At 38.5% G+C, this 20,343-nt stretch overlaps 1 protein-coding gene across 3 annotated transcripts in view; it reads right to left on the bottom strand.

Moving 5' to 3' along the window:
* Positions 1-1,202: 1,202 nt before the first annotated feature.
* SMAD4 (SMAD family member 4) overlaps positions 1,203-20,343 on the bottom strand; it is a 74,856-nt gene continuing 55,715 nt past the window's right edge. For 2 of the 3 annotated variants that reach the window (XM_060173894.1, XM_060173895.1), the window contains exons 9-12: positions 19,090-19,273; positions 17,956-18,124; positions 8,965-9,103; positions 1,203-7,553 (exon numbers count right to left, since the gene is read on the bottom strand). In XM_060173894.1, the coding sequence (XP_060029877.1) occupies positions 7,342-7,553; positions 8,965-9,103; positions 17,956-18,124; positions 19,090-19,273 (704 nt within the window). In that variant the 3' untranslated portion in view covers positions 1,203-7,341. Of the gene's footprint in view, positions 7,554-8,328; positions 8,442-8,964; positions 9,104-17,955; positions 18,125-19,089; positions 19,274-20,343 lie in introns of all 3 variants that reach the window. The other variant, XR_009545082.1, reaches the window with a different exon arrangement.

The following is a 20,343-nucleotide window of genomic DNA, read 5'->3' as shown; positions in this document are numbered from 1 at the left end:
GTTAGAGATCAAGTCTATGATTTTACTTTCTCTTTGCTCTCACCTGTTTCACTGTAAGTTATTTAAACCTTCTTTAGAATTTCATTTTGATTTATCTATGGCATTTGTATCCTTTTTTGTATTATCTTTTTTTCTTTTTTTAATATTTTGCAGAACCATTATGCTGTCTCTCCAGCCCTGAAGACACTAACTTATTTTTTCCTTTTCTAAAAATTTTGTATTTGTGCTTAACACATTTTTTCTTTCTGCATGAGTCTGATTTATCTTCTTTTATTTTCTTTCTGTTTAAATTTCTTAAACCATTCTTTAACAGTAGGTCTGCTGGTGATCCGGTCTTTAAACTCCTTGAATCCACCTTGTCCACTTTGTAAGGCCAAGTGGTGGCCCAATAGCATCACATCAAAATACAGAAGTGGATGCTACTCTTCAAGCAAGAGGAGGGAAAAAGAACAGTGTTTGCAGAAGAGAAGACATAAGTGGGAAAGGCCACTGCAATTTAACACTGTAGACCACAGGGTGGGAAAGGCTTGACGGGGAGCTGGGGGGAGTCCCAACTTTGCCATTTGTGGGAGTTCTTCTGATGAGGCAGGAGATGAAATAAAGCAGAGTTATGGGTGAAGAGTCGAGTGTAGAGAAATGAACAGTTACAACCGCCCTTCCTCTGGAAGGGACCCCCACAAATGACACCCCACCCCAGCTGAATGCCCATCTGCTGTTCTCTACAAGTTCTAGGCAGATACTGTAAATCTTAGGGTAGGTGAGGACAACTCTTAGCCTACTTTTAATTAGCAAGACTGTTAAGAAAATAATGATTTGGTCATGGTATTTATGTCTAGAACCACCTCACCCATGCTGACCATCAATTATTTCATAAAAATGACAGGCACATGGGAAACCACTTTCCTTAATCCTTAGGTGGGTGATGACAAGGTCTTCAGCATCTAATTTGTCTTTCCTTTGAGCATTTTGGTTCGCATAGTCCTGTAGCACCCACTGTTTTTCCAACAACCATTACTCCACCCTGACTTTTTAGAAGTGAAAAAAGAGCAGGCACGCATTTGCAATGGCCCTGTTTGAAACCCTGTATTTCCCATTTCAATGGCTACAACAAAATTAAGGGAGATGTTGACCTCAAAGTGATTGGGAACCCTTTCCGATTCAGGACATCCACAAGCTTAAGAAAAAGAATGAGCACATAATGATTTAATTGGCTTTCTCTTTTAATCAAAAACATACTTTGTTACAGAGGTCTCAGGAAAGGTTCAACTATTTTTAGCCACAGACTTCAACCAGGCAAAAGCATACAGAAAGCCACAAAGGAACTACCAGAACTTTAGCAGACCAGTTTTCCCCTAAGTAGGAGCTAAGTGTGGCTCTATTCTGGGTTTTGGCATAGGACACAGAGAAGGACACAAAGTTGGGAGATACCACCACCAAATCTGTCCCCAAGCCCTCATTACTTCCTCCAAATGGTCTGCAGACCACCAGACTTGCATCATCTATAAGCATTCATACTCCTCGTCCTTAAGTCACAGGAAAATGGCACTGGCCAAAACCCAATGGTTAGAGGAAGTTTGCCAACTCCACACTTAGTCTTTTAACCAGTGTAAGTCATGAGTCCCTCTATCAATGACAAGCAGCCATAGCAACAGCAGCTGGTTTCATCCCTTCCTCCCCAGCTGCAACGGAAGTGGCCTCTATCAGGACTCCCCAATGCCCCACTCTCACCTCCCCCCCCAAGAAGGCTCAAGGTCCTTGAAAAAGTCGAGTTCATTACAGTCATCCAAGGACAGAGTGGAAAAGAACTCTGAAAGGGATACTCCAGCTCAAAGTCTTCTAATCAAAATGGACCTAAAAAGAGCCAAGAATAAAATGAATAATCGTTCACTGGTACCGTTTTCTTGAGTCATACAAACCATTTTAATTGATACAGCCCATAGGAATTTTCCTGTTTTAAACACAGAATAATTAAGAAACCAAAGGCCCAAAGTAACAACCTCTTCTAGTAATATTAGGCATTGACAGTAAGTTTTCAATCCATGTTAGTTGAAAAACAATTATGAACACACAGTATCTAGGAAAAAGGTGTCACACACACGTCAATCCCAAAGGTGGAATATATGCCATGACTCAAAAAAAGCCTTAATAAACCTTGAGTAGAGATGATGGGAAAAGGCTTTTCCCCCCTCTCTTTTTTCTGTTCCTGCTTTAGTTTTTTCTTAAGTATTTATTGCAACCCCCAAGATGGTGCTAGGCCTTTGGTAAATTTAAGTCTTGAGGGCATGTTATGTAACTTCTTGTCCATAGGAGAACAGTAGTAAACTATCAAGCCTAGTCTCATATGAACAAAGTGGAAATAAGTAAAAAGCCTCCTCAAACAGCAGAGCAAAAGTAAGGGGAAAAAAAAGTCAAAAGCTGCTGCAAGGTAGGCAAGGTCACTTAGAACTTCTGAGCTGGAAGAACTTATCTAGTCCAACCCCCTCATTTTACAGATGAGGCAACTGAGGCCCAGCAAAGGTAAAAGACTTGCCCAAGGTCATACATCTAGTCAGTGGCAAAGCACAAGCTTGAGAGGATAAATGCCTGGTCCCCACCCAAAGTCACCAATTTCAGGCTGACTGAGAACACTGGTTCTGGGACCTACTGAAAAAAAAAAAAAAAGCATTCTAAATAAACACTGTGAAAACTACCCACATCCATAAAGAGAAATGACTGTCTTCACCAGACTTTTCTTCTCTACATTAAGAGAGAAAAACAGCAAGAGTGAGATGGGGGGGGGAGAGAAAGAGAGACAAGAGAATCAGAGAGGGAGAGAAAGACAGAGAAGGCTTCGTTCATTCAAGTCTGATGTTAAAAATCCCTGAAAATGTCAGCAATACTTTAGCTACTCTGGGGCAGGATGTTAGATGTTCATCAAGGCACCTATAGGTCAAAATATCTATGGAGGTGGAAGGCCAGAAAATAGTATCTGAAGGGGGACATAAAAACAAGGCAGAAACGACCCTCTCATTTTTCAAGGTCTGTTTTTATTTTCTGTTGTTTGCTTTTTTGCCAGTGTCCTCTAGCAAACAGTTCGGCTCTGGCTAATGATGATGCTAATTTGGTAACCCTTCTGACCCTAGTTTTTGTATGAGTAGCATTCAAGTGGAAACAACTAAATTTTCAAAATCTTTCAGAGATGGAAAGTCTGATGACTCACTTCTCCCTATCTCAACTACCTGAAACTCAGCCAGGAAGCATTCTAGAGTCAAGTCAATGTCACAAACCTAAACACTCATGTCCTTTTCAACACTTCACAGAAAAGCTCCTCGGGTCCTGCCCAGCTTAGTTTGGTTACCTGGTTTCCTTACCCAAATAGCAGGAAAGAATGAATAAAGAATGGATAGCAGGAAAGAATGAATAAAGAATGGAAAAAGAAAACACTATGGGGAAGAGCACTGATAGTGCACTGTTAGTGGTTAGTGTCAGAATGGGAGAAGATGCAGCAAAGATAAAATTCAAAACTATAGAAGTTGGGATCATTTAGTAAAGACAAAAGAGTCCAACTAATATTAGCAGGTCCAAAGTCGATGAAGACAGACAGCAAGGCAAAAAAAAAAAAAAAAAAAAAAAAAAAAAAGCTTTAACTAGTATACTCATCAAATATTTATTAAGTAATCCATTCAAAATAGCCAAAATAAGCAAGTTTAATTTCTTAAATTTAAGTTGGAATTATGTTGAAAACTGCATCCGACATCACACAGTACTGGGACAAGGACAAGGGAGCAGCCTGGGCCTTGAGAATATTGCTATGAAAAAGGCCACTGACTTTATTTTTACACCCTTCCTGTTATCTGAGGAGAAATGAAAATTATCTCGTTGCCAGAAAATAAAGCAAACGCTTGTACAAAAGATGTTCAGTCTATTCTCCACAACCTTGCAAAGGAGGCTTTAGATGATAATTTACAGATAGCTGTCTGCAATATAAAGGGTTCTGCCTTTAGAAAGAAAATGAGGCATTTCTTCAGCATTCCATTGTCTGCTATTCTCAAACTCCATCTACAAGAACTGTTAACTGACATTATAGGTAGTTACTTTCATATAGTAATTTACCCTACTGACCTAAAATTTACCATTTTCCCAGTATACTATCATTAAATATAATGTCACCAAAGTTGACTTAACTACAGGAACTATCAACAAAAAAAGGATTCGGCTCTATTCAGAATAGAACTGCAGCTTTCAAAAGGTTCTCCAGACTGATGCAAACTAATCTGTGCCTATCAGCTAATGAGCAACTGTTAAATCAGTTACAACCAAACCAGGAGTAGAAGAAGCATTTTACCTTATTTTCTTTAATCTCTAGATAGCTAAAGAGTACCATGGAAAAATGGAAAAATTATCCTTTCCAGACAGGCATGATGAAGATAGCTGCAATAAACTTTTTTTTAAAAGGTATGTATCCTCTGGAAGAAATATTTCTTACTAAAACCTTCTTTTACACCACAGCCTTCCCCACAAAAATTGGCTCCTAACTATGAAATACAATACAGCAAATAGCCAGACTACCCATCCTGTAAACCTACAATGTTTACTGGAAGAATGAGATGGGAGACTATTCAGAGATTAGGCCAACAGAAATGGGTCATGCTTTCGGCAGTGATTCATTACCATTATCTTTGTATACCAGGGGTAGTATATTAAGAAATGAGACAGACTATATTCACAAACAACCTACTCCCTGGGAGATCAAGGCAACACCATTAAGGATTCCCTTTGAAAATGCACTGAAAGGCACTGGACAAAAGTGGAATGGGCTGCATAATGGATTATAAAAGTACATACGTGGTGCATCTCTCACTCAGAAATTCAACATCTTGACAGTCTTTGAGATATGAACTAGGTAGAGAAAACCAACCCAGAACCATATCCTCATAATATTCAAATTCTGAGAACTGCAGAAAGTGATTCTACCCACAAAGTAGTCACACATTTTAATGATGCTTGTCTCACTCATCAAAGATGATCACCTCTAAATAACAGTTACACTGTTTTAACAATTGAGCACTGAGAAATAACTGATTATACATACTAGATACTCTCTCAAAAGCATGTGACTCTATCTAGGTACAAATATAAAGTAGCTAGTGACCCAAGTACTTCTATGTACTTGTAGAACTTTTATGGCTCTTAGCAGAAAGAAACCAAGACAGGTGGCTTGGCCTCAACAAGAGATTTCTTAACAAATATTTTCCCCGGATTAAATTATGGGGGGGGGGGGCAGACACTCCCTTAACATAGAAAAAAAAAGACAATGAGTTTGCTTATGGCTCTAATCAAATCTGGGTTTAGAAAAAATCTGTTATTCTAAATCTCTTTGCTACACTCACATGAAAGAGATCATTAATTTCTAGAGAATGAAGACACTTAAAAAAAAGGCCAATAAAAACTTAAACCACCAACTGTTTATAAACTTTAATAAGACTTTAACAAAAATAACTGTAGGTGCTTGGCAGTACAAATGAGTTGATTTAAACTATTTTCAAAACAAAAAACCCATAGCCTGGATCAAGATCTACATAAACCATAGAAATCAGCGATCTCACTGGCTTCTAGGATGGGCTTATTAAGACCCTCGGAACAAGAAGTAGAAGATATGTTCATTTAATTTGATGTAAGGATGACTATCATGAATAAATGTTTCTCATATCTCAAACTTACAACATCTTTTAAAGAATCTTCTTCACTTAGAAAAATCTCTCCAAGCAAAAAGTAAAAAATCACCTGAAAGATAAACCTTGACCTTTGTTTCACACTACGTATCTTGTAGACAACCTATTTTTCTTATAGACAATCAGGCATACTTTTGCTACAGTAAAATAAAAGTTTTAAAAATAGCTCTATGCTTGATACCTAACGTCCAAGGGAAGCCCTGGTAGAGTGTTAAGAGAAAAAGCCAAAGCTGCCCAATAGTGCTGGCTGTTGTCAGTCATTTAGTAGAAGGTGTCTTGCCATTGAGGTTGGACTCAAAAAGTGCAAAAGGAAAAAAAAAACTTAAAAAGCAAACCTAGAATTCAACTTTTATGTTGAGATTCGGTTTTATTTATGCTACTAGCTAAGTAAAAAGCATACATATTGTGTCTGTGGTACAGTCAATACATCTGCAACTTTTCTACTTAAATTCTCTATACAAAGTCACTGCCAGTTTGATATGCTCATTGATGGCAAAGGGCTGAGAATAACCAAAAGGTATAAAAAAGTTTGCAGTCTTGCCCCAAGATACAAAAACTGAATTTTAAACAATGCTGTAACATACATGATTTAAACAGTATACGGGAAAAAAAGTCACACATCAAATCAAGTACAAAAATATCCAAACTACCTATTATGAACTGTAATGGTTCCATTATTCTGCACAGTATTTAACATAGAATTTAGCAGTTTGCAAAATGTTCATTATTTAGTTTAAGCATTGCCACCTTTGCAGAACAGTGAAATATTAGGTTGAGTGACACTGCTTTTAGTGTTTTAAAAATACAAAATCTTTCCCTATGAATTAATGAAGGAAAGAAATTCCTCTTCTCAGCTTCCTTGCAACCTTGGGCCTAGAAATACATCTACTATTTAATAGGGCAAAAGTATATTTCTTGATAGTTATCCAACAGGAATAACACATGTATTTTAAACGCTAATTTTTGGTTAGGTAATTCTAAGGAATTGTCCATATATACACAGATTAGTGTTTTGCCTTGGCAAAAATAAAAGTAAGACAGTCTGAATTGAGATCAACTTCAATAGTTTAACTTGCAAAATATATTTTTGGATAAAAGGTAATAATACATTACATCTTATTTTTTAAACACAGAGTAAAGTTGCTCTTGGTAAAATTAACTCACCCACATGGCACAATATTTTGGAGTAAAGTATGTTCAACAGTAACAACTTGCACACAAAGTAATATAGGTGAATTAACTTTGAGAACTTCTCTGCCTTTAAAATCAGCAATAACACACACCAATGTTCTGCATATAAAAGGCTCTAAGATGTTTAAAAGGGCTAAATTTTCCAGCATTGGAATGATTCCTCCACACGTGACTGGTAAGGATTTTAATAAGAATGTGTTTTTCCTGATCTTCAAGCTCTGAGCCATGCCTGAAATTTCTAAATAAGAAAAAAAAATTTTTTTTGTTTGTTTTAATCCAGTTTCTGTCTGCTAGGAGCAAGGCAACAAACACATTTTTTTCAACCCTGTATGAAAAGATAAAGCAGAACAAAAGTGAAATATATCTTCAGATTATAAACAGGATTGTATTTTATAGTCCACCATCCTGATAATGTTTAGGGCTCCAAGAGTGGAAGACCTCAGTCTAATGGTTGTGGGTCAGCAATAGGCATGGTGTGAAGTACTTCATCTAGGAGCTGAAGAGCCCTGTGTAAGTGGATCTCAATCCAGCAGGGCGTTTCCTTAATGCTCTGTCTCGGGTAATCCGGTCCCCAGCCTTTCACAAAACTCATCCTGAGGATGCATAAGCGACGAAGGTCATCAACACCGATTCCAGCAGCTGCTGACAAACCTAACAGAGAAGATTTGAGAAATGTTAGAAGGAGAGGCTAATCTCTGCTCACTCATCCCAAATCTATCAAGTGACCAGCTTTCTGTATTCATTCTCCTCAGCATGTAACTTTCCATCAAAGTGCCAAGAAGCAAATGTAAATCTAATCTTTACCAAAACTTTTGGTTGAAACAGTTTACACAAATTATCAATCTATCAACACGCAGCTTTTCTCTCTTTAGAACTGGAAATGAAGAGATAAAAAGCAACTGGTTTTTTGGAGGTAGTGAATGTGCACAGGTTGGTTCTAAGAACCTTACTGACTGACTCTACCTGGCATAGTTCAGAATGAAACGAAACTGATAATGATATGGGTAACAGTACTGGTTCTCCTAAGACTTCTTGAATAACTCAGATTATATCTATCTCTTAATTTCAAAAATGTTACAGATATAATATGCAAATACTCAATGGGGATAGAAGGTAAGAATAAAAAATTTTAATAATAGTTCTGGAATTCTAAACAAAGCATATTTATAACATCAAATTAATGGTTTTGATACCCAATTAAAAAATTAAATTATCTAGATGAGTATGCTTTATCTAGCTCTTAATTGTAAAAAACTCCTGAACATAATTCACAATGGAGACCCTAAATCTAATTTTCCAAACACACAGTCAAATAGTCAATCTGCATTCATCAGTATAACAATGAAACTAATGGGAGGAATTTGCATGTACTGTAGAGAAACCTGCAGGGCCACTGCAGTTTTCTTAGCCAGTGTGATTTGCTTACCACACTGAAGAGGTTAAGAACAGGGGTTGAATGAATCACTAGTTATGCCTTCAGACGTGGAAGATGGGTGCCACGTGTTTCCATCATAAAAGTCTATAGTCAGGAGTTTAACTCTGCAGTAAAAAATTCCCCATCAGTGTGAAACCTGGCACACAGTTCAATTTTACCCTAAAATTAAGAAGTCTACAAGTTATCAAAATACCACCCCTCGCTCAGCTTTCACTCCACGCTTTATTAGCATACTTAAAAAGCTGGAGAGGTAACTAAATCGAAATTGAAATATGTTTTCTTTCCAGAATAAAGAAGCAGATAGGTGATTACAACCCGCCCTGGCTGATGCAGCAGGAATTAAAGGTGTCAACAACAGCAAAAAAAAAAAAAAAAAAAGGAGGGGGGCTTGGGGGGCTGAGCAATTTAACAGTAGCCCCTTTCTCCTTTACCCCACAGCCGCTTTTTGTTATAAAGAGAATGGAAGATAGGGTCCATGACAAAGGCCAAGTATTACAAAAGAATCGTTTTTTACAAATGCAAAAAAAAAAATTCACCCCCGTTAAAAAGAATTCTAATTTCTTTATTGCTTAAAATAACTAAGCAACCGAATGAATTTAAACTTAAAGAAAAGCAAAGGGTACTTACTGATGGCTGGTGCAATTCCACCTACTGATCCTGGACCAGGGATGTTCCCCGCCACGGCTGCTGCCTGGGCAGCTGCTGCAGCCTGTGCAGTGGCTGCCTGCTGCTGCATCTGCCGGTGACACTGGCGCAAATCAAAGACCTTAAAGAAAGGGTAAGCTTTGTTTTTACCACTGTGAGTTCATTAGAAAAGACTCCATACTTCAACAGAGTCCTCAAACAAGTAAAAGTGAAATTGCCCTGTGACCCAGCAATACCAAAGGACACCCAAAAACCCATCTGGAAGAACATACACACCCCTATGTTCACAGCTGCATTATTCACAATAGACAAAGAGTGGAAGCAGCCTAAGTGTCCATCAAAAGATGGCTGGCTAAAGAAATTATATGATATACACTACATGGAATACTACTCTGCAATCAAAAAAGTTAACTTTATGTCCCTTGGAACAAAATGAATGGAACTAAAGGTAATTGTGCTTGGCAAAATAAGTAAAGAGGTGAAAGACAGTACTAGATAGTTTCACTCATATCTAGAGAAGTGACAGACATGAGCTTACAAAAAGATTAAAAAATAAATAAAAACAACCAAGGGCATGGACATTAGGCCAGAAACTATCAAACACATAGAAGGAAACTATCAAAAACACTGGCAGGATACTTCATAATCTATGCTTCAAAAAAGCCTCGAAGATTCAAACCCAACAGCAAAGAAAACAAAAGCAAAAATAAACCAGTGGAACTACATTAAACTAAAGAGCTTCTGCAAAGCAAAGAGTTTATCACTACCCAAACAGAAAGGCACCGTACTATGGAGGAGGAGATCTTTACACAAAAGGCCTCAGACAAAGGACTAATGACCAAAATACAAGAGCTCAGCACCAAAAGAAAAACAGGCAACCCCATTTTTTATAAAGCCTTTCTTTTTTATTTTTTTAAAATTATCTTTATTTATTTGATAGAGAAAGCCAGAAATCGAGAGGGTAGGGGAGATAGGAAGCGAGAAAGAGAGACACCTGCTGCACATCTTCACCACTTGCAAAGCTTTCCCTCTGCAGGTAGGGACTGGGGGCTCGCACCCCGGTCCTTGAGCACTGTAAAGTGCGCTCAACCAGGTGCGCCACCACCTGGTCCCCAGGCAGCCCCATTTTAAACTGCCACCAGAGTTAGTGCTGGGGCTCTGCAAACACAGACCACTCCCAGGGGCCATTCTTCTTACCCCTTGCCCCCCTTACATGCACACCTTTTCCCTTTCTTTTATTTGATAGAGACAATGAGAAACTGAGGGGAGAGGGAGATGGGAGATAGACAGACAGACAGACAGACATGTGCATCACTGTTTCACAGCTCATGAAGCTTCTTCCCCCCATAGTTAGGGACTGGGCATTGGAACTCAGATCCTTCCAGCATGTACACAGCCAGGGACACCACTGCCTGGTCCCCTATGACAATAAGCCTGGAGAACATTTCCTAAGTTAAAAAGAAATAAAAAAAGAGATGGCATAAAGGTTCCCAAGAGGCACAGCAGTCAGTATACTATCAGGACAGTGCTGACTGCCACACTATCTGTATCCTTTCTACTTCATTGTGGGCCACTACTGTCCTTATCAAAATCCACAAAAATGTGCAAAATGAACAGCTGGGAAATCACCCTCAACTTTCATAACCACGTTGCTGGGTTTGTTGCTGGGTTTTTTGAGGCTAAACTGATGTCTTTAGGCACATGACCAACTTCTTTCAGATGAATTCTAAGTATTTGGAGGAGTATAAGAAAAGATACTGTCAGGAGTTGGGTGGTAGTGCAGCGGGTTAAGTGTACGTGGCACAAAGTGTAAGGACTGGCGTAAGGATCCTGGTTTAAGACCCCGGCTCCCCACCTGCAGGGAAGTCGCTTTATAGGCAGTGAAGCAGGTCTACAGGTGTCTATCTTTCTCTCCCCCTCTCTGTCTTCCTCTCCTCTCTCCATTTCTCTCTGTGCTATCCTATCCAACGACAGCAGCAACAACAACAACAATAATAATAACCACAACAATGATAAAACAACAAGGGCAACAAAAGGGGGAAAAATGGTCTCCAAGAGCAGTGGATTCATGGTGCAGGCAGGCACCAAGCCCCAGCAATAACCCTGGAGGCAAAAAAAAAAAAAGTCACTGTAAGAAAATAGCTATAGGGGAGCCAGGCAGTGGTGCACCTGGTCAAGCACACACATTATAGTGCATAAGGACCCAGGTTCCAGACCCTGGTCCCCACTTGCAGGGAAGCTTCACGAGTGGTGAAGCAGGGCTGCAGTAGGGCTCTGTCTCTTTTCCTCTCTATCTCCCACTCCCCTCTCAATTTCTCTCTCCCTATATCCAATAGTAAACAAATAAAAATATTTTAATTTTATTTTTAAAAAAGAAAATAGCTGTAATGCTTGAAGAGTCATACTTAGTACACAGAGCAAAATAATATGATTATTTGGGATTGGCTTTAAAATGCTTGAGAAACAGAAGAACAGATCTGCAAGTATCAGCTCTTCACTACTGAATCTAAGTGATGGGATCTCTCTTGAAGTCTCCTTACTTTCCTGTATATTTGAATATGTTCATAACATAATTTCAGGCTCCTAGTACAACTAAGCTGAAAGAGTTTTATAACCTCATTCAAGGATAACTTTTCCTACTGTCACAACAATTCTAGCTTTGAATTCTATTACCAATATTTACTAACTACGTGGGTCTGTTATCACAGTACTTGCTAATTACATGGGTTAAGGTTTGTTGGTTTGTTTTTTGCCTCCAGGGTTATTGTTGGGGCTCTGTGCCTGCTCTATGAATCCACTGCTCCTGCGGCCAGTTTTCCCCCAGATTTTTTTGGATAGGACAGAGAAATTGAGAGGGATGGGAAGATAGATAGGGAGAAAGAAAGACGGGACACCTTCACACCTGCTTCACTGTATAAAATACCTGTTGTAACAATTTCTACTTAGACCTTATACCCTCCTCACCTATCTCCTATTTCACTTTCCTCAATCACCCCAAAGCTAACCTCGTCAGACAAAGTAAGGACTACAAAAGCTAAATAAGGGCAAGAGACTGGCATACTTTGATGACTCTTTAGTCACTACCAGACCATCCTATCACCTGAGGAAGTAGTCAGGGAGTCCTGGGATTCCCACACAGACATGATGGGCCTAGACCTCTAATAGATCCCTCTCGTGACTGTCACTGGTCATCTCCATCAGGAACAACAAAATGGAGCCCTTTGTGGGCCCCTATAAGACCTGGCCCTCAATGTGGATCAACAATGGTAGGGAATGTTCCATTCTCTGAAGGGAGGTTGGGTAGCATACTCTGCCTATTACCCAAGGATGATGGTTCCTGAAATTGGTGCAACCTGGAATGTTCCTAACCGTGACCACACAATGTGAGTTCAGACTAACTGGGATGCAGAGGTTACATAGGCTCCTGTGCTGCATATGGGCCTCAGATCAAATCGATAGGGTTTATAGTTAACAATATTTATATACTCTTCCCATATTTGGGAGCTACTCTTTTCCGTGATCCAGCTTTCTAGTCCTTTTTCCAACTATGACACCATCTCCCCAGATAATAACTTGGGTCTACCTGCATATTAGCTGTCAGGCTCAGGCAAAAACTAGTAAAGTCATAGGTCCCTTGCAATATACCTAAAATAGACATGCTAGCTTTTTCCAAAACGGAGACCCCAAATCTTCATCTGCAGTATTCTTGCCTTTAGGTTCATAATCAGTCAACAATTTGTTCTGCTTTATATCTTAACTTTTTTTTTCCAGCCATCAGGTTCCAGGTGCTACCATGATGATAACTGGGCCTCCCGGGGCAGATGACCCCAACTCCCCAAGCCCCTTCCCCACTATGGAAAGAGATAGTGTACACACGTACACACACGCACACACACACACACACACACACACACACACACACACACACTTCTGTCTGGTCATCTGCTATTCCTACCTCTCTTCCTGACTCATCCCATCCACTTTGACAGTTGGCTTGGTTTCACCAAGTTTGGTCACAATGCCCTTCCTTTTCCTATCTATTTTTTTCTTCTGTTGCTATTTGTATTCCTGATTCTAGTCTACCATTGATCGCCTCGTTTAGAGTTGGAATTCCTTTGCTTCTTTTCATGCAGGACTTCTTTCAATAATTCTTGCAAGGCTGGATTGGTGGTGGTGAATTCCTTCAGTTTCTGTGTGTTTGGGAAGATTTTAGTTTCTCCTTCATACTTCAAGGACAATTTGGCAAGAGAGAGTATTCATGGCTAGCAATTCTTTTTTTTTTAATATTTATTTATTTATTCTCTTTTGTTGCCCTTGTTGTTAGCTAGGACACAGAGAAATGGAGAGAGGAGGGAAAACAGAGGGGGAGAGAAAGATAGACACCTGCAGACCTGCTCCACCGCTTGTGAAGCGACTCCCCTGCAGGTGGGGAGCCAGGAGCTCGAACCGGGATCCTTACGCCAATCCTTGCACCACCTGCGCTTAACCCACTGTGCTACCGCCTGACTCCCAGCTGGTAATTCTTATGTTTTACATCTACAAATATGCTGATCCGCTCCATTCTTGCCTCTAGGGTCTGTGCTGAGAAATTTGGGAAAAGTCTGATGGTTCTACCTTTGTATCTCAGTCTCTCTTTCCTTAGCAGCCTGAAATATTAATTCCATGCCTTTGCTTCTGGATAGTTTTTTACTATGATATGTTGTAATGTGTGCCGTTTTGGATACAGGAACTTGGGTGTTCATTCAACTCCCTGGATGTATATGTCCTAAGTGTTGTACAGGTGTGGAAATTTTTCTGATTTCTTTGAAAATGTCCTCTGCTTCTTTCTCCTCTTTGTCCTCAGGTATCCTAATTCTCACATTCTTTTTTCTAGTGGAGTCTGCTATTTCACAGTGAATTACTTCATTTTTCATAAACCTTTCCTCCCCAGCAGCTTTGCACTCAAAGGGTGTGGTGGTTTATTTTCTAGACCAGACATTCTTTCCTGAAGCTGATTTATTCCATTTTCTAGGCATTTTACATGAGCCTTAAATCCATCGAAAGTATCTTCATATCCTGTAGTTTTGTTTGAGTTTTCTTGGTGTGTTTTATAGCTCTTTGGTGAAATGATCTCTGAGATCCAGGAAATGTGTGTGTATGTTTTAGTTAGACTTTTGAATTACCTTCATGATAAGCTTTCTGAATTCAAATTTAGACACATTTTCCAAATATTTGTGAGTTTAAACAGTTGCAATTTCCCCCCATGGTTTGGTTAGGTGTAAGCAGGTGGCACTGTGGCTATGCTGCTTATATGTCATAACAGAGGGGGGAGAGAAAAGTCTCACACAACGCCATGGGCAGATTTAGACTTGTTGCCCATTTCAGACTGTATTTTGGCTTCTGGAAGCCTACTATGACAGTCTGGGTAGGCCACAAAGTTTCAGTTTTCAACCATGTTTTTCCCTTGCAGGCTCCCTGTATTCTTGATGCTGATTATATGTTCAGTTGTACAACTACCAAAATGGCACCAGAGGCAGGCTGCTGGCTCCTAGTTCAAGCTGTTTTTGTCTTGAAGGTTTCTCCCATACCCCTTACCAAACATGGCTGCACCCACCTGTGTCTATGTAATTTCTTTAGACTCAGACTTCATACTTAGTAATAGCTCAAGCTTGTAAACACTTCCAGTTAAAGTATTGTGAGATTTGGGGTAGTTTTTTTTTCATTAAATTTTCATGAATGTAATATTATTATTATGTAATAGGAGAAACAAACAAGAGAAACACACAATTCAGTTCATAAAATGGAAGAATAACTCTCCCAAGTTAAGTTTACTTCATTTTAACTAAAAAGGTAGAAATGTTTATGTGTGCTTATGTATTACCAGTGTGTGGCACTCCTTCTAGGGTTTACACAATTCAACTTTGTAATGTTACCTCTGGAGAGAAATTTATATAAATAAAGCCCACTTGGTACACAAAATAACTAATCCTACATGCAGAAAAATGAAATTGTATCACCATGCATAAATGTCAACTCCAAATGGATCAAAGACATAGACATTAGGCCAGAAACCATCAAATAAATACAGAGAAAATATTAGCAGAACACTCAGGATGTTGCTTTGGAAACATCTTTGAAGAATAAAGTGCAACAGCAAGGAAAACAAAAACAAAATAAACTGGACAGAAAGGCTTCCATACAGTCAAAGGAATATTTTACAACTGAGAGAATCTACAGAATGAGAGAGTATCTTTACATGGCATATATCCAACAAAAGAATAATGAAGCTATATAAAGAGCTCACAAAATTTTAAAAATAATAAAATAATAGTTTTAATAATGAAAATAATCATTTAATTGTAAATAAATCAGCTCCATTAAAAAAAAATGGGTAGAGAACATGGACAGAAACTTCTCCAAAGATAACCAGATGGCCAACAGACATGAAAAAATAATCAAAGTCACTGACTATCAGAGAAGTACAAATAAAGACAACAATAAGATAACACTTTACACCTATAAGAATGTCATATATTAGAAAAGACAGAAGCAACAAGTGCTGGTGAGGATGTGGGGAAAAGGGAACCATATTGCTGGTGGGAATGCAAATTGGTTCAACTTGTATGAAAAATAGCCTGGAGATTCTTCAGAATACTAGAAATGGACTTACCCTATGATCCAGCAATCCCTCTCCTAGTTATCTACCCAAAGAACACAAACACATGTATGCAAAGAGATCTATGTGTATCTATTTCATAACAGCACAATTAGTAATAGCTCAAACTTGGAAACAAATCAGATGCCCAATAACAGTAAGCTGTTAAAACTGTACCATGTATACACAATGAATACTATTTAGCAGTTTCAAAAAAAGATGAGGGGGGACAGGTGATAGCGCACCCAATTGAGCACACATGTTACCATGAGTAAGGACCAGGGTTCAAGCCTGTGCACCCCACCTATCTCATCCTCTACTCTCAATTTCTCTCTGTCCTATCAAATACAACAAGAAAAAAGAAAAAAGGAAAAAACAGCCACCAGGAATGGTGGATTTATTACCAAACACTGAGCCACCAATAACCCTGATGGCAATAAGAATAATCTCCTTTGCCTCATCTTAAATGAACTTGAAGGAATTACAAGTGAAATAAAACAGGAGAACAAATAGCACATGATCCAACTCATAGGTAGGAACTATTGATAGGAAACAAGAACAGAACGAGAAAGCACAAGGTTAAGTCTGTACTGGGTATGCTGTATTGCAGCAAAGTAAAGGATTCTGGGAAAGGGGTCAAGGAGAGATGATGTCAGGTACCCAGAAGACAACAGGTAGGTGCTGAAAGTGATGCAAAGATACCTACTATGGGGAGATAAGCTGTATTCATACCATATATCAACAACTGTTTTGTAAACCATTATTTCCTGCATTAAATGATCTTTAAGATATTAAATACTTTAGCCTGGGAGGTGCCTCAGAGAGTAAAGCATGAGATTCTCAAGCATGAGGCCCCTCCCAAGTTAGGTCCCCAGCAGGACACATTCTGGTTCTCTCCTTCTCTCTCATGTTAATAACCACCCCTTCTTTTCTTTTCTTTTTTTCCTATTCTTTTCCTCCCTCCCTTTCTTTCCTTCCTTCCTGCTTAAAACACAAAAGCCTGACTTATTTTTAAAAGTACTGTCACCTAATATTTTATATAACAAATCATAACTTCAAACACCAGACAATATACTATGTTCATTTAGGGAAAAAAAAGAAAGAAACTATCTAACGTACCTTCCTTCCTTCCTTCCTTCCTTCCTTTCCTTTTTTATCAGAGCATTGCTCAGTTTACGGTGGTACTGGGATGTGAACCTCAGAGCTCAGAGTCTCAAGCTTAAAAGTCATTTGTATAATCAACCCAATAATTAAATCTTTAAAAATAAATGAATTTAAGGACCAAGCGGTAGCGCACCTGGTTAAGTGCACACATTACAGTGCACAAGGACCCAGGTTCAAGCCCCTGGTACCCACCTGCAGGGGGAAAGCTTCATGAGTGGTGAAGCAGGGCTAGAGGTGTCTCTCTTTCCCTATCTTCCCCGCCCCTCTCAATTTCTCTGTCTCTATACAATAAATTAAAACATTAAAAATTATTTTAAAAATCTAAAAAAATGAATAAAAAATAAGTAAACTTATACAACCTTGAAAAAAAACTGGTTAAGAATTTTTCATTTCTTAATTTGAAAAGCTATGAATTTTAGAACTCCTTCCCATAAAATCTTAAAGACTGGCTAGCATAAATTTGCTAAGTATGATTTTCAACTATGCTATATAAAAAATGTACAACCACGGGGAGTCAGGCGGTAGCGCAGCAGGTTAAGCGCACGTGGCGCAAAGCGCAAGGACCGGCGTAAGGATCCCGGTTCGAGCCCCTGGCCACCCACCTGCAGGGGAGTCGCTTCACAGGCAGTGAAGCAGGTCTGCAGGTGTCTGTCTTTCTCTCCCCCTCTCTGTCTTCTCCTCCTCTCTCCATTTCTCCCTGTCCTGTCCAACAACGACATCAACAACAATAATAACTACAACAATAAAACAACAAGGGTAACAAAAGGAAATAACTATTTTTTTAAAAATGTACAACAGTAAAGATTTTACTCAGTATTTTAAGAAGCATATATATTACTCAAAAACTGCTAGCAAACTTGTTTTGAAAACAGTAGGGCTTTATATTATGTGGATAAATGAGAAATGTTATGCATGTACAAACTATTGTATTCACTGTCAAATGTAAAACATTAATCCCCCAATAAAGGGGAAAAAAAAGAACAGTAGGGCTTAACTGCAACCACAAAACTAGATAACCAACAATGGAACAAATATAACTAATCCCAAGAAATGTGTTTAATACACAAACAGTGCTTGACTGTTTAAGAGAACTTTTCTACAGCTCAGCTCCAATTTCTTTCTTTAAAATCTATAGTTTTCCAAATTTAAAACTCTGAAGAAAGATCGCAACTAACCTTTATATAAGCACTTGGGTAGATCTTATGAACAGCATCTCCAGGTGCGCGCCCCGCTTCTCTGTCTAGGTAGTAACTCTGCACAAAGACTGCATGGTCACTAAGGCACCTGACCCACACGTCGCCTTCACCTTTACATTCCAACTGCACACCTTTGCCTATGTGCAGCCTGAGGAAGAAAAAAGGAAATTACATTTCATTTTGATAAATATTTTAAAGTAAATTTTAATCCAGATTACATATTACATCTGATATTTAAAAACTACAAAGAATTTTAAAATTTAAAACACTGTACATGCCTATCATATTACCAATATCAATATTTATTTTATCAATATTTATTTTTCCACCTTTGTAGCTACTATCCAACTCAGCTAACTAGCTACTTTTGGATTTACTATTTAAATTAAATACAATTAAATTAAAATTCATTTAACTGCATATGCCACATTTAAGTGCTCAATAGCTGCATGTGGTTAGTGATTGTGTACTTGACATTACAGACATAAGCAGTTTCCACAGAAATGTCCATTTGGTAACAATGGCTTAAAAACGTAAGTAATCCAGGCTGGAGAGATAACACCAAAAGTTTTAGGTTAAATCCCTGACAGCACCATAAACCAGAGTTGAGCTGTGTTCTGATTAAAAAAGAAAAAGAGAGAGTGGTGTACATGCAAGCTCATTACCTCTATCTCTGGCTTTGTGATCTGCCAAAACCACAAAGCTAGAGACAGAGATTATGAGTGTGCCTGCCAGTACATCACATTCTTCCTTAAAGAGAAAAGACCACATAGCACCTAAATTATAATACGTCATCTTACTCACCTTAATTTTATTATATAAAGTTAGCATTTACGTAACCATTTCCTTTTTATTATGTTTTTCAGTGTAAATAATACTTTCAGAAACATCTGAATTTCATATTATTCCAACAGATTTTTTTAAATGATCGGAAGAAAGTAAGTTTTCAAACTGAATGCAAAAATATTCTAGTAACTGCTTACAACATAAAAGCCTGACTTACTTTTAAAAGTAGTTTCCTTATATTTTATATAACAAATCATAACTTCAAACAACAGACAATATACTATGTTCATTTAGGGGGAAAAAAAAAACTAACTATATAACCAATACCTTGCTCTCTCAATGGCTTCTGTCCTGTGGACATTGGAGAGCTGACCCAAGCAAAAGCGATCTCCTCCAGAAGGGTCCACGTATCCATCAACAGTAACAATAGGGCAGCTTGAAGGAACCTTAAATGTCTCTCCTACCTGAACATCCATTTCAAAGTAAGCAATGGAACACCAATATTCAGGAGCTATAGGAGATAAATGGGAGAGAACACCCACCCATGTGAAAAAGATATAATGTTTTCACTCTACAAGACAGAGGTTTTCCTAAAAGAAAGAGTAAAATGTAGGGAGAAGTATTTGAAAAGCACCCAAAAGATTTCTACTAAAATGACACAATGCATAAAAAATAGTTTCCATGTCTTCTATTTTCAGTTCAGTACCTAGCACTGTTTTCAAAACTCTAAACTTTTTTTTTCAACCAAGAATTGTTTCTTTTTTTTTTTTTCCTCCAGGGTTGTTTCTGGGCTCGGTGCCTGCACCATGAATCCACCACTCCTGGAGGCCATTCATTATTTCCCCCTTTTTGTTGCCCTTGTTGTTGTAGCCTCTGTGTGGTTATTATTATTGCCATTGCTGTTCGTTGTTGGATTGGACAGAGAGAAATGGAGAGAGAAGGGGAAGACAAGAGAGGGGGAGAGAAAGATAGACACCTGCAGACCTGCTTCACTGCCTGTGAAGCAACTCCCCTGCAGGTGGGGAGCCGGAGGCTTGAACCAGGATCCTTACACCGGTCCTTGTGCTTTGCGCCAAATGCGCTTAACCCACTGCACCACCGCCCAACCCCAAATTGTTTCTTATTTCAAAAGGCAAACCTAGTTAAATGAGAATTTAAAAAATAGTAATCAAAATATAAGTTATTTTCCCATAGTGTTTCCTATGACTGTCCATATTCTACATAGTTTGAACTTCTTTTTCTTAAAACACACCAACTCTAAAGATGTATTCCAGCAGTGTTGAGTAACATCAATCCATGGCATGTTTTTACACATTGCCTGTTGAGAGAAGGAGCATAAGCAAGGCAGTCATCCAGACCAGAGTCAAGGTTAATTACACTCCTAACTACACAGCTGCTCTGAGCAGGGCTGCTAATTTGTCTCTTGGTTAAAGGTGTTCCATCTTTATTTTTAGTGATGTTAACTCACATTAAGTACTATAACTGTACCTCTAAAGATGCACTTAATGAATTCTTATGAATAACAAAATAATTTCATATGGTTGGGAGAAAAAAAAACAGGTAGTATCTGATTTGGTTTTA

The sequence above is a fragment of the Erinaceus europaeus genome, chromosome 15 (genome assembly GCF_950295315.1).
Source record: "Erinaceus europaeus chromosome 15, mEriEur2.1, whole genome shotgun sequence".
Taxonomy (NCBI): domain Eukaryota; kingdom Metazoa; phylum Chordata; class Mammalia; order Eulipotyphla; family Erinaceidae; genus Erinaceus; species Erinaceus europaeus.
This window is presented reverse-complemented; position numbering and strand designations above follow the sequence as displayed.